At 34.0% G+C, this 14,641-nt stretch overlaps 2 protein-coding genes across 2 annotated transcripts; one reads left to right on the plus strand and one right to left on the minus strand.

The window, feature by feature from the left end:
• Positions 1 to 2,880: 2,880 nt before the first annotated feature.
• Positions 2,881 to 10,219, plus strand: LOC143545099 (protein kinase and PP2C-like domain-containing protein). The gene is made up of 12 exons (XM_077037042.1): positions 2,881 to 3,039; positions 3,117 to 3,234; positions 3,980 to 4,146; positions 6,672 to 6,739; positions 6,821 to 7,044; positions 8,068 to 8,119; positions 8,303 to 8,813; positions 8,897 to 8,966; positions 9,142 to 9,361; positions 9,463 to 9,567; positions 9,639 to 9,734; positions 10,009 to 10,219. Exons 1-12 carry the CDS (start codon positions 2,925 to 2,927, stop codon positions 10,201 to 10,203), a joined length of 1,941 nt encoding a protein of 646 aa, XP_076893157.1. The 5' UTR covers positions 2,881 to 2,924; the 3' UTR covers positions 10,204 to 10,219.
• Positions 10,220 to 10,497: 278 nt separating this feature from the next.
• Positions 10,498 to 13,332, minus strand: LOC143545100 (SNF1-related protein kinase catalytic subunit alpha KIN10-like). Its single transcript, XM_077037043.1, has 9 exons — positions 13,149 to 13,332; positions 12,882 to 13,064; positions 12,666 to 12,797; positions 12,407 to 12,592; positions 12,117 to 12,206; positions 11,958 to 12,038; positions 11,551 to 11,631; positions 10,713 to 10,961; positions 10,498 to 10,641 (listed from the first exon to the last, which is right to left on the minus strand). The coding sequence occupies exons 1-9, from the start codon at positions 13,311 to 13,313 to the stop codon at positions 10,531 to 10,533; spliced, it is 1,278 nt and encodes a 425-aa protein (XP_076893158.1). The 5' UTR covers positions 13,314 to 13,332; the 3' UTR covers positions 10,498 to 10,530.
• Positions 13,333 to 14,641: the final 1,309 nt, after the last annotated feature.

Below are 14,641 nucleotides of genomic sequence, written 5' to 3' on the forward strand. Positions count from 1 at the left end.
TCTAGTACACCAAGACTTGTGTTCCAAAAACCATGTATGTGGGACCGACACGCATACGAAGTTGGCATAAAGGCACAAAAAATGTTTTTCTTATGCTTTACCGTAAGCCACATATAGTGTATCTTTTTTAAGTGATCTTTGAAGATATCAAATGATTATTGACTAACCTGTGTATAATACTATCCAACACTGATACAAACCAAACGCTAACTTTAAAACCATGTTCAAAAGCCTTTATAAATATAGTTGTATCTTGTGGGGTGAGTGTGTGACAAAAGAGAAGAAAATAATGAACAAAAACGTCTATTTTCAGTTTTAAGCCATAATCAAAAGCCTTTATAAATATAATAAAATGAAACAACAATATAATAATATGTGTGTTTCCTTGCTTAATAAGTAATAACTTCTATCAATCCCAACTTGAATTTGAGTTAAAGTAAATAAAATCAGTGGCACAAACCTACATCCAAACCTGTAAACGTAAAGGAAATCAAGTGAGGTGTGATATGAAGCTAAAATTTTAAAACTAAAATGGTTAATGGCATACCATACTTTTTGGGCTCGGCCCATAAAATTTTATGTTTATGCGGGATTGCGGGCTGGATTTTGGCCTTGATGATATTGTTAAATCATGAAATGCAAATAGTGCAATACAACTACACCATAATATTGATTCATAATTCAAAGCTACGAATTTAAGGAAGCATTTCATGTCCTTTCTAATATGGTGTACTGGTAGGAAGTTTGGGTTTCTTAATGGAGACCTGGTTCGATTCCCACTTTCAACACTTTGGGAAGGGCATGGGTGGCTCAATGAAGGAAGACCGAGATCTTTGTGATCTCCGGTTCGATTCTGAGGACGTCCGGGTTTTACCACCAGTGGGCCTTCGAGTGGGTCGGTTTTTTCTAGAACTAGAGATAACTTGGATGCGCTTAAGGGCTCCGTATGACTGAGTTGGGCCAGCTGATGGTGGCCTTTTGCCATTGGGTCACCCCATACGGAATACCTTGGCAATTCTCTGTTTGTTGGCCATTATAAAAAAGGAAGCATTTGAGAATTACAAGTCAAGCGTATACTTGTATTTTGATTGATCAAAGTATCATTTCAATTTGTATGCAAAGAAATTAGTTTTAGTTATACTTGTAGTGTGTTGAATACTTGAATCGAATGCTATAAATCACGTTGGTTCATAAAGTTAACAACCTGCATGCCTTTAACGTGTGTAGAATAGGATAATTACACTATTCATGTGCTTTAAAACACAAGGGAATTTTGGAAAGATCAAATTGATTTTGATAGCAAATCTTTAAAATCTTAATTCAAAAGCCAACGAAGAATGATAAATTATAAACCGATAATAGTGACGACAAACTTTAAAGTGCTAGTCTGTACTCTAAGTCATAATTCGGTGAATTTGAATATTGACAAGTCAATCATAGTTGGGTATGTTTTTAATTTGTGCTGTAATTATAATATGTAATGTCTTGACTAACAAGTTAGATTTGTCTATATAAACCAAGTCATGGTTAGACATTAAAAGAACATGTGAGATGCAACCGAGTTAGGGTTCATCTAGAGATACGCACGAGATCTAGCTGAGTTATGGTTCATTTAAATGCAACAGGTTAGCGTTTATCAAAAGTCAAACCGAGTTAGTGTTTGAGAGCGTTGTAATCAGTTTTTTGAGTTATATTTTCTGATTACGAGAGTTAGTCGTTTAGTTCGTATTTGTTTATCGATCGGGACTTGATAGTCTAGCAGTTTACAACATAGTGGGACAAAACCACTTGTTTGCCAATGATAATATGGCTAAAGCAAAACACTGCAAAAGTTATGTTTATATTTTGTGTTTATGAAAGTGATGTTGATGAAAAAGATCTATCTGATTTAATGATTGATTCAAGATAGTTTAAAAATAATAGGCTCTATGAAGATAACAGACGTTGGAACAATTTTATGGAATAAAGAAACTACCTTACTGGACTTTTTTAATTTGTCTCGGATGTTGATTCCTTTTTATCTCGTATCTACCTCTATATGAATTTGAACTTACTCTTTTATAGAAACGTACTTCAAATCTTTAAATCTTTAATTCTTCACTGTACATATTACTCTCGTAAAGAATACTAAACTTCATACACTTAACATGTAGAAGTTATGAGAAGCTTATGACTCAATCTGCTTTAAGACTTTAAGAAGCTTCCTCAAACATGTTAACTAATCAACTCTAACATTAGCCATTATGATTAACGTGTAACACTTAAAGAAGCAAAAGAAAAAAAAAAGACACTCACACTTGTTCACCAAGCCTCACACACTGAAACTCAAGAGTGTAGCCTAGTTGGCTAAAGCACAAGCATTTGGCAAATTCTCTTCTACTAACAATTATAAACTCTAAGAGTAAAGAAAACTCAGGAGCTAGAGCATCTGTAATGATTCAATTGAAAATGATAATTTTTCGTGTCACATCATCGTCATATAGATGGACCTGACAATTTTTTGATGTTTGAAATCCTAAGAAACTTAATCAATGGTGGACCCTACGAGTTTTTTTCCCTTACGTACAATTAATTAAAAGGTTTAAATCCTGAGGTGTCTAAGTTTGATAATAATATGAGTAGAATAGGTGTCGTTACAATATCATATATCTATATTGTCTAGTGTCCACAATAGCATATATTTTAATTTTCTATATATAAAAACTTTCTATAATTATAACTATCTATAAACCCTTTTGTTAGAAAGAAAAAATGTGACTACTAGTAACACAATATTTTTTTACCCAAAATATAAATAAATAAATAAATAAATAAAAACATGAACCTTGATGTAACGTTCACATGATTTCCCACCAACACCATAATATTATATACACACCAATCATTATTTACTCTTCAAACCCCAAATCAAAATCAAAACCAACATGGGGCTAGAAATCATTGAGCCTAATACTTGCATCAGAGGCTGCTGCACCAGCGATTCAATCCCACTTCATCTTCCTCCTTCTTCACACACAATCTTGCTTCCAATTGCAAGAGGTATGCACAATTTCATATTTTTAATTTGAAGTTATATCGAATTAGCATATGAAAGATATTCAATTTTACATTTTTAGGAGCTGAGAGTGTTGTTTATGACGCTACTCTGGATGGGGAAAGAGTTGCTGTTAAGAAACCGGTTTTATCGACTTCTGAAGACATTAATAAGTTCCATAAGGAGTTGCAGCTGTTATGGTGAGTTTGTTTATTCTTTTATGATGCTGGAACATGATTTTCAGACTTGATTTATGTTAGTTTTGTAAGGTTTTGTAATTGGAGTTTAAGTTTGTGCTGCACACCAACTGTTTGATGTTTTGATTAGCGGTGTAGAAATTGTTAGGCACTAGTCAGACCGACTAGAGATTAATAGGGATTAATCGGATTGGTATTTTTATATGTAAATTTTCAGAATTATATATGTGTGTGTGTGTGTCAGTGTGTGTGAAATTTTGAAAAGTTAAATATAAAAGTCCACATAAGTACTTTAAAGTATTTATGTCAACTTTTATATATAACTTTTCAAAATTACACACACACACGCACACTAAATTCAATATTTTGGGCCAATTTTTTTTTTTCGGCCTAAAATTTTCAAGCTCAAATGGCAAAAACTGAATAAACCGAAACTGAACCGAAACCAAAACGAAAACAGAAAAGATCGAAACTGAACAGATCCCTACTTTAAAGTTTACATAGTATAGTCCAAACATAAACAATTAAATGTAAACTTAACAAATGAATGAGAAAAGGTTCAAACATTAACATATTTGTTCACAGATCGGGTTGTGAACTCTGGTTAACAGCTTAATACTTTGGCCCGATTTGTTGGTCCGGTTAGTGAAATTGAATCGGTAGCACACCGATTAGTTGGTGACTAATTGCAATTTTTACAACACTGTTTTTGATGTTTAAAATTGTTTGTATGATTTGGGACTTGAAGCAAGTTAGATCATGAAAGAATTGCGACGTTGGTGGCAGCACATGCAAGGCCACCAAACTACATGTTCTTCTTCAAGTTTTATGAGTTCGGGAATCTTTCTCAGAAGTTGCATGTTGAAGAATGGAGTCCACATATTGACCAAGCACTTATGATCATCAAACAGCTAGGTGAAGTTAACACTTGCAGTACTTTATCAACCGATTTCTACATTATTATCTGATTATGCATCTTCAAATGTTTGGTAATGTCACACCCCGACCAAAGGCGGCGGAACATGCCGAGGTGTAACGATTGTCCATAAGCACATGACACTAATTAAAGTGACAGTATTTAATAAACTCATTTCATTTCACAACATCGAAAATGTCACATAACAATTATCCATAAAATAACCATAAACAAGATATCACAAAATATGGCAAATTGATATTGTTCATTTTTACTAATATCCTAAGGTCTTTGATGTCGTTTTCTTCACAATCATAAATCAACCAAGATGCAAACCTGCAACATTTCATAAAATAAAGTTTGTCAACACAAAGGTCGGTGAGCAATTCATAAGTTTAATCATATTAGTATATAATAAAGAGAGCCACAAAACTTGCATACGAAACGATAAATAAAAGTGGTAATTTGGATAAATAGATATCGCTAAGCACATTAGCGACACCTAGCTATAAGGGGATGCCAAATAGTCTAGGATTTTATAGTTATCGTTAATTGCATTACGTTAACGACACCTTGCTATAAGGGGATGCCAAATAGTCTAGGATTTTATAGTTCCACCAACCAAAAGCGATAAACACATAGGCATATAAGCATAGAACACCAAATCGAGCAATTATTTAGGTAAAGTATACAACAACGTTTGTGGTTTAAGATTCAAATATAAAGCATTTTGTTGAATAAGTATGAAATGTCACCCCCAAAATAAAAGATGGAAAATGGGGTATGAAGTACTCACCTTCAAGTAGTAAACTTGAAAGATGATAATTTGGAGATTTGTCGGAACGACGAGTTTAACGCACAATGTCTAAAAAGAAAAGAAGTCTTGAATTTAGAAAGGTTGTCTTGAAGGTCTTTAAACAAAATAAATGTTGAGAAATGTAAATAATTAAAGTTCAAGGTTTAAAATGTGACTATTTAAGAATTTATAATAATAACCTTTTAAAAATGTAAGTTTGCTCGAAACCGAGTTAAAGTATCTAACCTTAATAATTACTCAACCTATGTTAAGTAATAAGGTGGGTAAAATGCAAGAATGCAAATCCCTTTGGAATAAAGATACTAAAACGGGTTTTTTTTTATCGAGTGTTCGGGTTGTCGGTTCGGGTCTTGATAATTGGTCAAACCCAAAGTCAACTTTCCAAAATATTGAATGTTATGAGATAACTCAATAAAATTTAATAAGACTTAACCAAGTATGTAGTTCCATTGTTTTAGAACTAACAACGCACGTTAAGCGAGTGTTCGGTTTTGTCGGTCCAAACTTTGTTATGAGATCAAGTTGGATCCAACATTTCCAAGTACTTAAGAAAATATTTAAAAATCAATTTGTAACTATTTTTAAAGAAATATACAAGTCTTGATGGCTAAAAAAAAAACACACTTGTGTGTCTTAAGCGAGCAAGAATCGGTTTGGTTCGGTTTCCATCTTACAACAAGTTCATAGATGGTTTCCACATGTCCAAACACTAAATAACTTGTATAATGATGTACAAATAAAAAAATACCAAAAGTTAACAATAAAGTCTTTAAACAAAAGTTCGGTTTTCGGTTCGGATCGTGTTTCGGGTTAAGACCGAGGTAAGATTCTACAAACCCATAACCATAGAATTTGTAAAAATGATTTTAGAAACTTAGATCTAACACTAAGTATGTTTAAACAAACATAACTAGTAACAAAGTTCGGTTTACGGTTTAGAGCTATTTACGGTTAAACCGAAGCATAGACTCTTAAAAACCCATAACCATGGAACTTGTAAACATGACCAACAAACTAAAATAAGCAAGATTAATATGTATGAACAAGTTATATAGATGTATATATATCAAGGACACGAAGTCCTCCATGAAGCCTTGCCTTATGGGGTCCGAAACCTCACCGACCGGAATCGGAGAAGTAACTACCAAAGGTAAACAAGGGGTGTATATTATATATATGTTGCACAACCATAAACAAGTATTAATAAGGCTACATAAACTAATTAAGATGAAAGACCAAAATCCTTCAAGAACACTTAAGAAGATAACCTTGAATCTTTGATGTTTGAGAGAGTTTTTTTTTTTTTTGGAGTTGTAGCAAGGGAAAATGAAGAGGAAAGGTGGTGTATATATAGGGTAATGTTGGTGGTCAAATATGGGTGTGAGACACAAGAGTTTTCATGCAAAATGGATCAAGACAAAAACACAAAACAACAAAAAAATAATAATAAAATAAATAAATAAATAAATAAAAATAAAAATAAAGGTAGGATGTTTTCAAGACCCAACAAACAAGCGTGAAACAATATTGTAACATAAATCCATCATTTTGATTATAACATAAGCTTCGGTTTACAAATCGGGTCGGTTTACATAATAAACAAATACAAAAACGAATACAAATAAGACCCGAAATTGACGAATGTCACAGGTAATATGAATCTGATTCTGGTTATCTGATTATATCTTTTGGATAATCATTTTGCAGCAAGTGCTTTGCAATATCTTCATAACATCGGAATCGTGCATAGAGATGTGAAGCCAGCAAATGTTCTTGTAAGTTATTGCAGTTATATTATCTCAAACTGTTGACATGTTTATTATCTAGTCACAGTTTGATATGTCGTTTTGATGCAGCTTGACAAAAGCATGAGGCCGCATCTTGCAGACTTTGGTTTGTCTGAATATAAACAGGATCTTAAAAAGGTCACACTGGAGAACTGGAAATCATCTGGCAAGCCGACTGGTGGTTTTCATAAGAAGAATATGGTAGGCACTCTTATTTACATGGCACCTGAAGTACTGAGGAAAGAGGTTCATACTGAAAAATCAGACGTGTACAGTTTTGGAATAACAATCAAGTAAGAATCGTATGACAATCTGAATCATATTTTACAAGAAGTTATATACAGTTTACCGTATCTATATAATGGAAATTAGTAACTAGATAGTCCGTTTATAGTATTTAAAGCCTTTCTAAACTCCCATCATTCATACAAAAGTTAACTTTTGACTGAATTTATATGTAGCTTATTAGAAGGGTTAGAAACTTTGACTGCTAATCGGTTCTATTAGTATAATATTCTAAGGATGAGCAAATAGAATCCTGTGGGTCAAATCCAGTTATCATCAATAGCATGCAGGGATGCCGGTTAATAGGTAATCTTAACATTACAAAATATGCAAAGGAACGGAGGTAAACCATATTTAGACATTTAAATATCTATATTTAATAAGGGCAAATATATTATGATGAATGAATGACCTGTCAAACCTTCAATAAGTTCCACCAATTTCCGTATTGTGATAATAGAATATTACCAATTCTAGAACTGAGCTAAGAATCACTGCTAAAGTAATCACCAGCAAATTGCACCACTCATGCGGTTACCATTCATTGTTTTAGTTTAAATATATATTTACATATAAAACGATTTGACCTCAATGATATTCTCCTTTAAAAGAAAAGTCTCTGTAACTAGAAATCCATTTCCGCCTATGTTATTTACTTATTTTATACACTAATACACTTGAGAACCTTTTGACGTGAGAACTTTTTGTGTAGAAAGGAAAACTTCCAAATCCATTGGATGTGCTAATTTTTCTAAATAAGGAAGCTATAAAGTAATATACTCGTTTCTGCACGCGCACACACAACAATACCACCAAGTAATCTATCCAAATTATTTAGTGTATGATCAAAACAGATGTTACATATACCATAATTTTACCATCCTCTTAATATATCATATGGTTATCTTTTAACCATAGTAATAATTGGGTTTAATAAGGTAAATCTCTCTTGAGATATGGGATACCAACTTAAAATATCTTTCCTTCATGAATGAATAGAAACATAAAACTTCAATCTTAACCCATTACAGTGAACTTCTCACAGGTGTCGTCCCATATACCGATCTTCGCACTGAAGCACAGGTTAGTAATTTTTTTTAATGTAATTTTGTGTAATGTTATGTACCAGTTCTAGATGTTTTGAATTTGGCACACTTCATTGTAAGGCTTATTTTTAATTGTTAACATATGTGAAAATAATATCTTCTTTAGCAAACTGTCACATTTTTCTTTACCTCTTTAAATAACAAAATTCCCTACTGACAGGCTCACACGGTGCTGGAAATGAACTATACTGAGCAACAACTCACAGCAGCTGTTGTGTCTGAAGGACTCCGACCTGCTCTTGCGGGACCCGAATCAGGTGCTCCACCAAGATTACTATCTCTAATCCAAAGATGCTGGGACACCGGCATCCACAACCGCCCTTCATTTGATGATATAATCACAGAACTCACTCTAATAACTGAAAATAGCAAGATCTTCACAGTTAATGAGAATACTGTCACTGAATCATCAACAGTTCAACCGTTGAAAGAGAGCATCAACTGGTTTTCTCAAGGTGATAATATATTGAAGACCGATCATGAAAGCGGTTTTGATGTGAAAACTTGGGGTAGTTATTCTGATAAATCTTCATTATATGCTCCGGTTTTATCTTGGGGTTCATTTGCTACATGTGGAAGACGAGAGACTATGGAAGATACACATTTTCTTATGCCCCATTTGTGGAATGAAGATGATATTCATATATTTGGAATCTTTGATGGTCATCGAGGTACACATGGAGACAATATGGGTTCATCTATGACTGTTCTTTTCATTAATTGTGATATTGGTATTAACATCGGGTGCGTGCAGGTGCTGCAGCTGCTGAATTTTCTGCTCGAGCTCTCCCAAGACTATTGCAAACTCTGGATTGCAACAGCAGGTTTGTATGAGTTTGCTTACAAGTGGCAATGTCAACCCATTTGCTTTTAAACGGGTCAACCCGACTGAAATGGTCTGTTTCAACCGACATGCCACCTTTGAGACAATCCAGCACTTATTTAGTTCGGTTTGAGAAGAAAATTTATGTTTAATCTTTAATATTAATAATAATACAGTCCTGCAGAAGCACTCAAAGAAGCATTCATCAACACGGATGTCGCATTCAGAAAGGAATTAAATAATCAGCATAAATCTAAGGCGGTTATCCAGAAAGATTATCATCCTGGTTGTACAGCAATTGCTGCTCTTGTAGTTCAAAACAGGCTTTATGTTGCTAATGCTGGCGATTGCAGGGCGATATTATGTCGGGCAGGTTCCCCTTATCCTCTTAGTAAGGTTGTTACTTAATTCGCATTTATTATAAGATAAGCCCAAAATAATCAACATATTTCTTACTTGTTTGCGATAGTTATTATTAATATTATTACTTTTTGTAGGACCATGTTGCAAGTTTTCTTGAAGAGAGAGAACGCGTTACGGGTCTAGGAGGTCAAGTCAAATGGCAGCATGATACTTGGAGGGTTGGTCCTGCTGCCCTACAGGTGGCATTTCTTTCATTTATATACTATAAATGGTCAAATATTATAAAAGTATGTAACTTTTAATCATATAGGTTACACGGTCTATTGGTGATGATGATCTGAAGCCTTGGGTGACTGCAGAACCAGAAATTACCGAGACTGTACTTTCAGATGATGATGAATATCTGGTATGATGATTTTAATCTCTTTTCACTTTATTAGTTGCAGCATATTATAAATTTATAATTAAATGTTTTACCCAAAAAAAATGGTAAATGTTAAAGGTGGCATATTTTTTCATCTATTTGCCCATGAACATGTCAATATGGGGTATATACCGTATATATAATCTCTAACGAGCTAAATAAAAGAATAGTTCAAGCGCGACGTGTCAATGAGAAAAAAAAGATAATATTATAATAATATAGTTTTTTATCAATGTGTCGGTTTTGATTATGTCAGGTGATAGCTAGTGATGGACTTTGGGATGTTGTAAGTAATCTTGAAGTTGTTAAGATAATCAAGAACACGGTGAAAGAGCCAGGAATGTGTGCCAAGAGACTGGCGGTGGAGGCTGCTCAGTGTGGCAGTAATGATAACATAACAGTAATTGTGGTGTTTCTTCGGCCCGTTTCAACTGCAGAGAGAATTTACTAGCACCGGGGTGATTTGATGTGACATGTCCTCTATTTTTAAAGTGTAGACATTTTTTAATGTTTTTGTATGGTTTTGCAAACATTTATTTGACAGTTATAAGCTTGGGGTTTTAATTCTCCATGCTTATACTTGTAAACATTTGTTCTAGCTGTAAAAATTATGTTGGGACTTGACAATGTGATGCATAAATCCATTTAATCATAAGGATATCCGAGAACGGATGGAGTTATTCTTTTCTTGCAACATGTTAAGGCATAAATCCATATATTATACCAAAAAAAAGTTTTTAATCATGTTACAAGTATATGTTAAAAGCAAACATGATGGTTATGCAACCACACATGCACGAAATGCAGCACAAACTTCAATAAAAAGAAACGGATCCCCGCAAACTCTTTGCCAATCCAAAACATAAGACTCTGCATTGCCCTTGTAAAGCTGATCCAACCAAAATATACATGTTAGATTTTAATAATATACACGTCAGGCTGTATATTCAGATTGTTTACCTGAATTTCAAACTTGACAGCATCACAAAAACCAAATGTTTCATTGTTTGAAGTCTTGAGTGACCCATTCACACAGTTGATGTCTTCTGTTAGACTTATTCTATTCATACCGTTTGGCAAAGAATAGTGTTGAACTGATGGCTTCCACAAGCATTTCACATTGTAGGGCCCGATCTTCTTCCATTGTACGTTTAATCTCTGGAAAACGGTTAAAACATCTCTCATAGTTTCATGTGGCGATGAACAAGACTGCATTCATGCAACAATCATCATCATCATCATCATCATCGTACTCAGTATATCCCACCAATAGCAAAGCTATGGTAGGGTCTGAGGAGGGTAAGATGTAGACAGCCTTACCTCTACCCCATAAGGATAGAGAGGCTGCTTCCGGTGAGACCCCCGGCTCGATAGTAGTTTTGCATCAAGCCTTGGACATAAGGCACATAGCACTCAATCATCGGGACCGGCTGATCGGTGCATGTACCATTGTCTTTCGGCTATCAACGCCACTACATGATGCCTGATTAACCGTCCGTAACTTTTAACGTTATTTTCACGAGATTAGTAAAATAACGTCAAAATTAGTGCAATTTCACTTTTGCCCACCCGAGGGTTCACACATATATACATCATATGTGCGCACCGCAAGCAGGGCTATGAACAATGTAACAATGTATAACTAAAAGTTTTTTAAAACCTTCTAAATATTGTATTCCAAGATGTCAGATTATCAATGACACGATATAGTTTTTGTAATCATATTTGACGCATTAATTGTTCATAAAATATAATTTTCACCTACTGAAGTACATAAATGCATAAAGAAGAGAATCACCTCAAATCCAAGTGCCCACTTGCCTTGATCAGGAAAAACCGGCCTTACATAAATATCTCGACGATCTGTGCCTTCCGATGGCTAAAAGAATAAAAAAAAGATATTCAGTTGTTTCAATATTCAATAAATTCTGATTATTTTAAGAAATCAATACATATAATTACCATAACAGAGAATCTTAAAAGATGAAAGTAAAAGCATCACAAATTACTTTAAAATAATGGACAAATGATAATATGATTTTCTATTTGATAATAAGTTTCGTTGCAGTTACTACTTATTTGAACCTAAATAATCAAATACTTGGAAGCAGAATCTAGTTATCTGAACATGAAACACTATTATTCAGTTCCAAAGACCCCTTAAAATTTTTAATTCATAATTGCAAAAGAAACGGGTCAAGTTACCAAGGATCCTAGAAGATTGGCTTCATGGGAAGTACAATTATTCAAGCGCCTATGCAATAATATACAATATGAAACTGTTGCCTGGAAAAAAAAATAATAGGGTCTCAATTTTACTGTTAAGATATTAACTAAAATTCAACAGTTGAGAAATTTTAACACCTGATTTTGCCACATGTTATTCAAAGACACGATCACTTCTTGAACATTAAATCCCAAGTTATTCATTTCTTCTAAAACTCGAGCATCAACCTTGAAATGCAGATAAACAAGTCATTTTGTGCATTTTCAAACTTTGTAAACAACTTATGCATATGCATATGATGGCAGAACAAATATTAGTCTAAATCTTTGTATATAATTATTTAAGAGGTTGTTTGCAGACTCAATCCGATGCGTTTGTGATAAAAGACAAGCCGAATGTTTTATCGTGAGTTGGATCATTTTAATACCTTTCTTGCATTCCATGAAGTATTAAGGGAGTGGTCTGCAATGTATTGTGGAAGACCTACTTGAAACCATGGATGCTTGTATATTTCAGGAATAGTTATACGGTTAACCAGATCAACAGTCAGCATCCGCTTGATTAAGTCACGCGCTCCAAGAGAAAAGTAATTTGGAAACGTGAATATTCCACTCTAACACGAAGCAACAAACATCATATCAGTACTAGTTTAATCTCCATATATAAAAAATAAAAAATAAAAAAACCTTTATCTTTTCGTACAGAACAGGTATCGTCTCATCATCAAAAGGAAGAGAACCAGACAGAAGAGCATATATTACAACTCCACAACTCCAAACATCAACTTCAGGACCAGCATAAAGCCGCCCCGAGATGACCTACATAAAAAAAAAAACAAGTGTCGGTTCGCTGACGTGGCATCCTAGTTGTACAAACATGCCACGTGGACTAAAAATCTTTACCTCTGGTGAAGCATAATTAGGGCTACCACAAGTTGTTTTCAGAAGATGCCCGTCCCGCATAACATTAGCCAAACCAAAATCAGCAACTTTAACGTTCCCTTTCGAGTCAAGAAGCAGGTTTTCCGGTTTAAGATCACGATGAACCACCCTGTGAAGATGACAACTCTCAACACCCGAGATAATCTACACATAGTAACAACTATCATATCAAAATATCTTCTTTTAATATTTTCATAAAAACAATACACTGCAACATATATTACTCACTTGTTGAAAGAAACGGCGAGCCTGGTCCTCCTCAAGCCTACGGTTCTCGGTTATATAATCAAACAACTCACCGCGGTTCATATACTCCATGATCACATATAAGTTTGTCCGTGTCTCAATGACTTCATAAAGCCTCACAATATGCGGATGCGAAAAAAGCCTCATTATTTTGATCTCTCTTATCACTGAAAACACAATCATCAACACATTTAAATACAAGATATAAATATATAATATTAATGAGCATAAACCAATCATAATAATACCTTTTTCTCCATCGGAGCCACCGATCGATTGACGATCAAGAATCTTAATGGCAACTCTGATCCCAGTTAAGATATGAATAGCTACTTTAACTTTACCAAAGGCTCCAAAGCCTAGGGTTTTGCCCAGTTTATAATTTGATAGACTTCCATGGGTTTCATCCATCATATTAGGTTATTTCTACATAATAACATAACAGTTTGTATTTGATAAATTGGCATGTCAAATTATTTGTAAAAGGAATAATAAAACAAGGTTACCTGTGGTGATCAGAAGATATACAGAGAGTGTGAATGAATGAAGAGAAGATAATATGATTATTATGAGGTATTTAAGGTATGAATATGATGAATACTGACAAAAGCAGGATCAAAACCCTCCATTGGAATATCAGTAATAATAAGGAAACAGAGAACAAACGTCACGCATGAAAAAGTATACAAGTTTATTTAAGGGGGTGATATATTATTATTATTATTATTATAACCATGCCCTGCCCAAGGGGATGGCAGGGAGGGCAACGGACCCAGGCCCACTATCTCAAGAGGCTCATAATTGTTAAAAAAATAAAATTTTTATATTATATATAATTTTGTTTTAACACAAAAGCCTAACTTTTTGGTTAAATGAAAAATGTTCTAAACTATGGAAACAAATGTCATGGGTTTGATTCCCACTATTAGCGTTTTTTTATAAAAAAAAACATTCATTTTATATGTCATTTTAGTAGCATTTTATTATTATTTGTTTGTTATGGGGTTTTGAAAGACAATCTTATTGGTAAAATTGTAAAATTATCTATTACGTAATTGAGAATGCGATTTTAGAAGCCCGTTTTTTTACTCGTCTCAGACCCCAAAATTCCAAGAGGTTCTCCGAGACGGCCCTGGTTATAACTTAGTCCTTAAGATTGATACCTGTTGATGGCAAGGGGAGTTGTACTTCGCCAATGGAACCAAAATCAAGGGAGTTTTACATGTTCTGAAGTTTAAATGCAACTTTATGTCGGTGGATCAATTATTATGTCATGCGAACGAGGTTTGTACCGAATCAAGATGGTGGAGAGTGAAAGAAGGGTGATGATTGTTACTTTCGAGTTGTGGCACAAAAGGCCAGGTCACACTTCAAACAATAAATCTTTTTCTCTATATTCTATTAAGGGTGTTTTTTTGAGAACTAGAAATACAATATGTGATTCATGCCACAAAGCTAAACAAACTAGATTACCT

Source organism: Bidens hawaiensis, unplaced genomic scaffold, assembly GCF_021521415.1.
Source record: "Bidens hawaiensis isolate Kalapana, Puna unplaced genomic scaffold, B.hawaiensis_p1.1 tig00013821_1, whole genome shotgun sequence".
NCBI classification, from domain to species: domain Eukaryota; kingdom Viridiplantae; phylum Streptophyta; class Magnoliopsida; order Asterales; family Asteraceae; genus Bidens; species Bidens hawaiensis.

What these genes read in the sequence shown, in the direction of transcription:
- LOC143545099 (XM_077037042.1), top strand. Translation starts at nt 2,925, where the DNA reads ATGGGGCTAGAAATCATTGAGCCTAATACTTGCATCAGAGGCTGCTGC. An exon ending in TATGATCATCAAACAGCTAG is followed by an intron (nt 4,147 to 6,671) that starts GTGAAGTTAACA and finishes ATCATTTTGCAG; the next exon opens with CAAGTGCTTTGCAATATCTT. An exon ending in ACTCTGGATTGCAACAGCAG is followed by an intron (nt 8,967 to 9,141) that starts GTTTGTATGAGT and finishes ATAATAATACAG; the next exon opens with TCCTGCAGAAGCACTCAAAG.
- LOC143545100 (XM_077037043.1), bottom strand. Translation starts at nt 13,313, where the DNA reads ATGAGGCTTTTTTCGCATCCGCATATTGTGAGGCTTTATGAAGTCATT. An exon ending in CTAATTATGCTTCACCAGAG is followed by an intron (nt 12,798 to 12,881) that starts GTAAAGATTTTT and finishes TTTTTTATGTAG; the next exon opens with GTCATCTCGGGGCGGCTTTA. An exon ending in CTTCATGGAATGCAAGAAAG is followed by an intron (nt 12,207 to 12,406) that starts GTATTAAAATGA and finishes CTGCATTTCAAG; the next exon opens with GTTGATGCTCGAGTTTTAGA.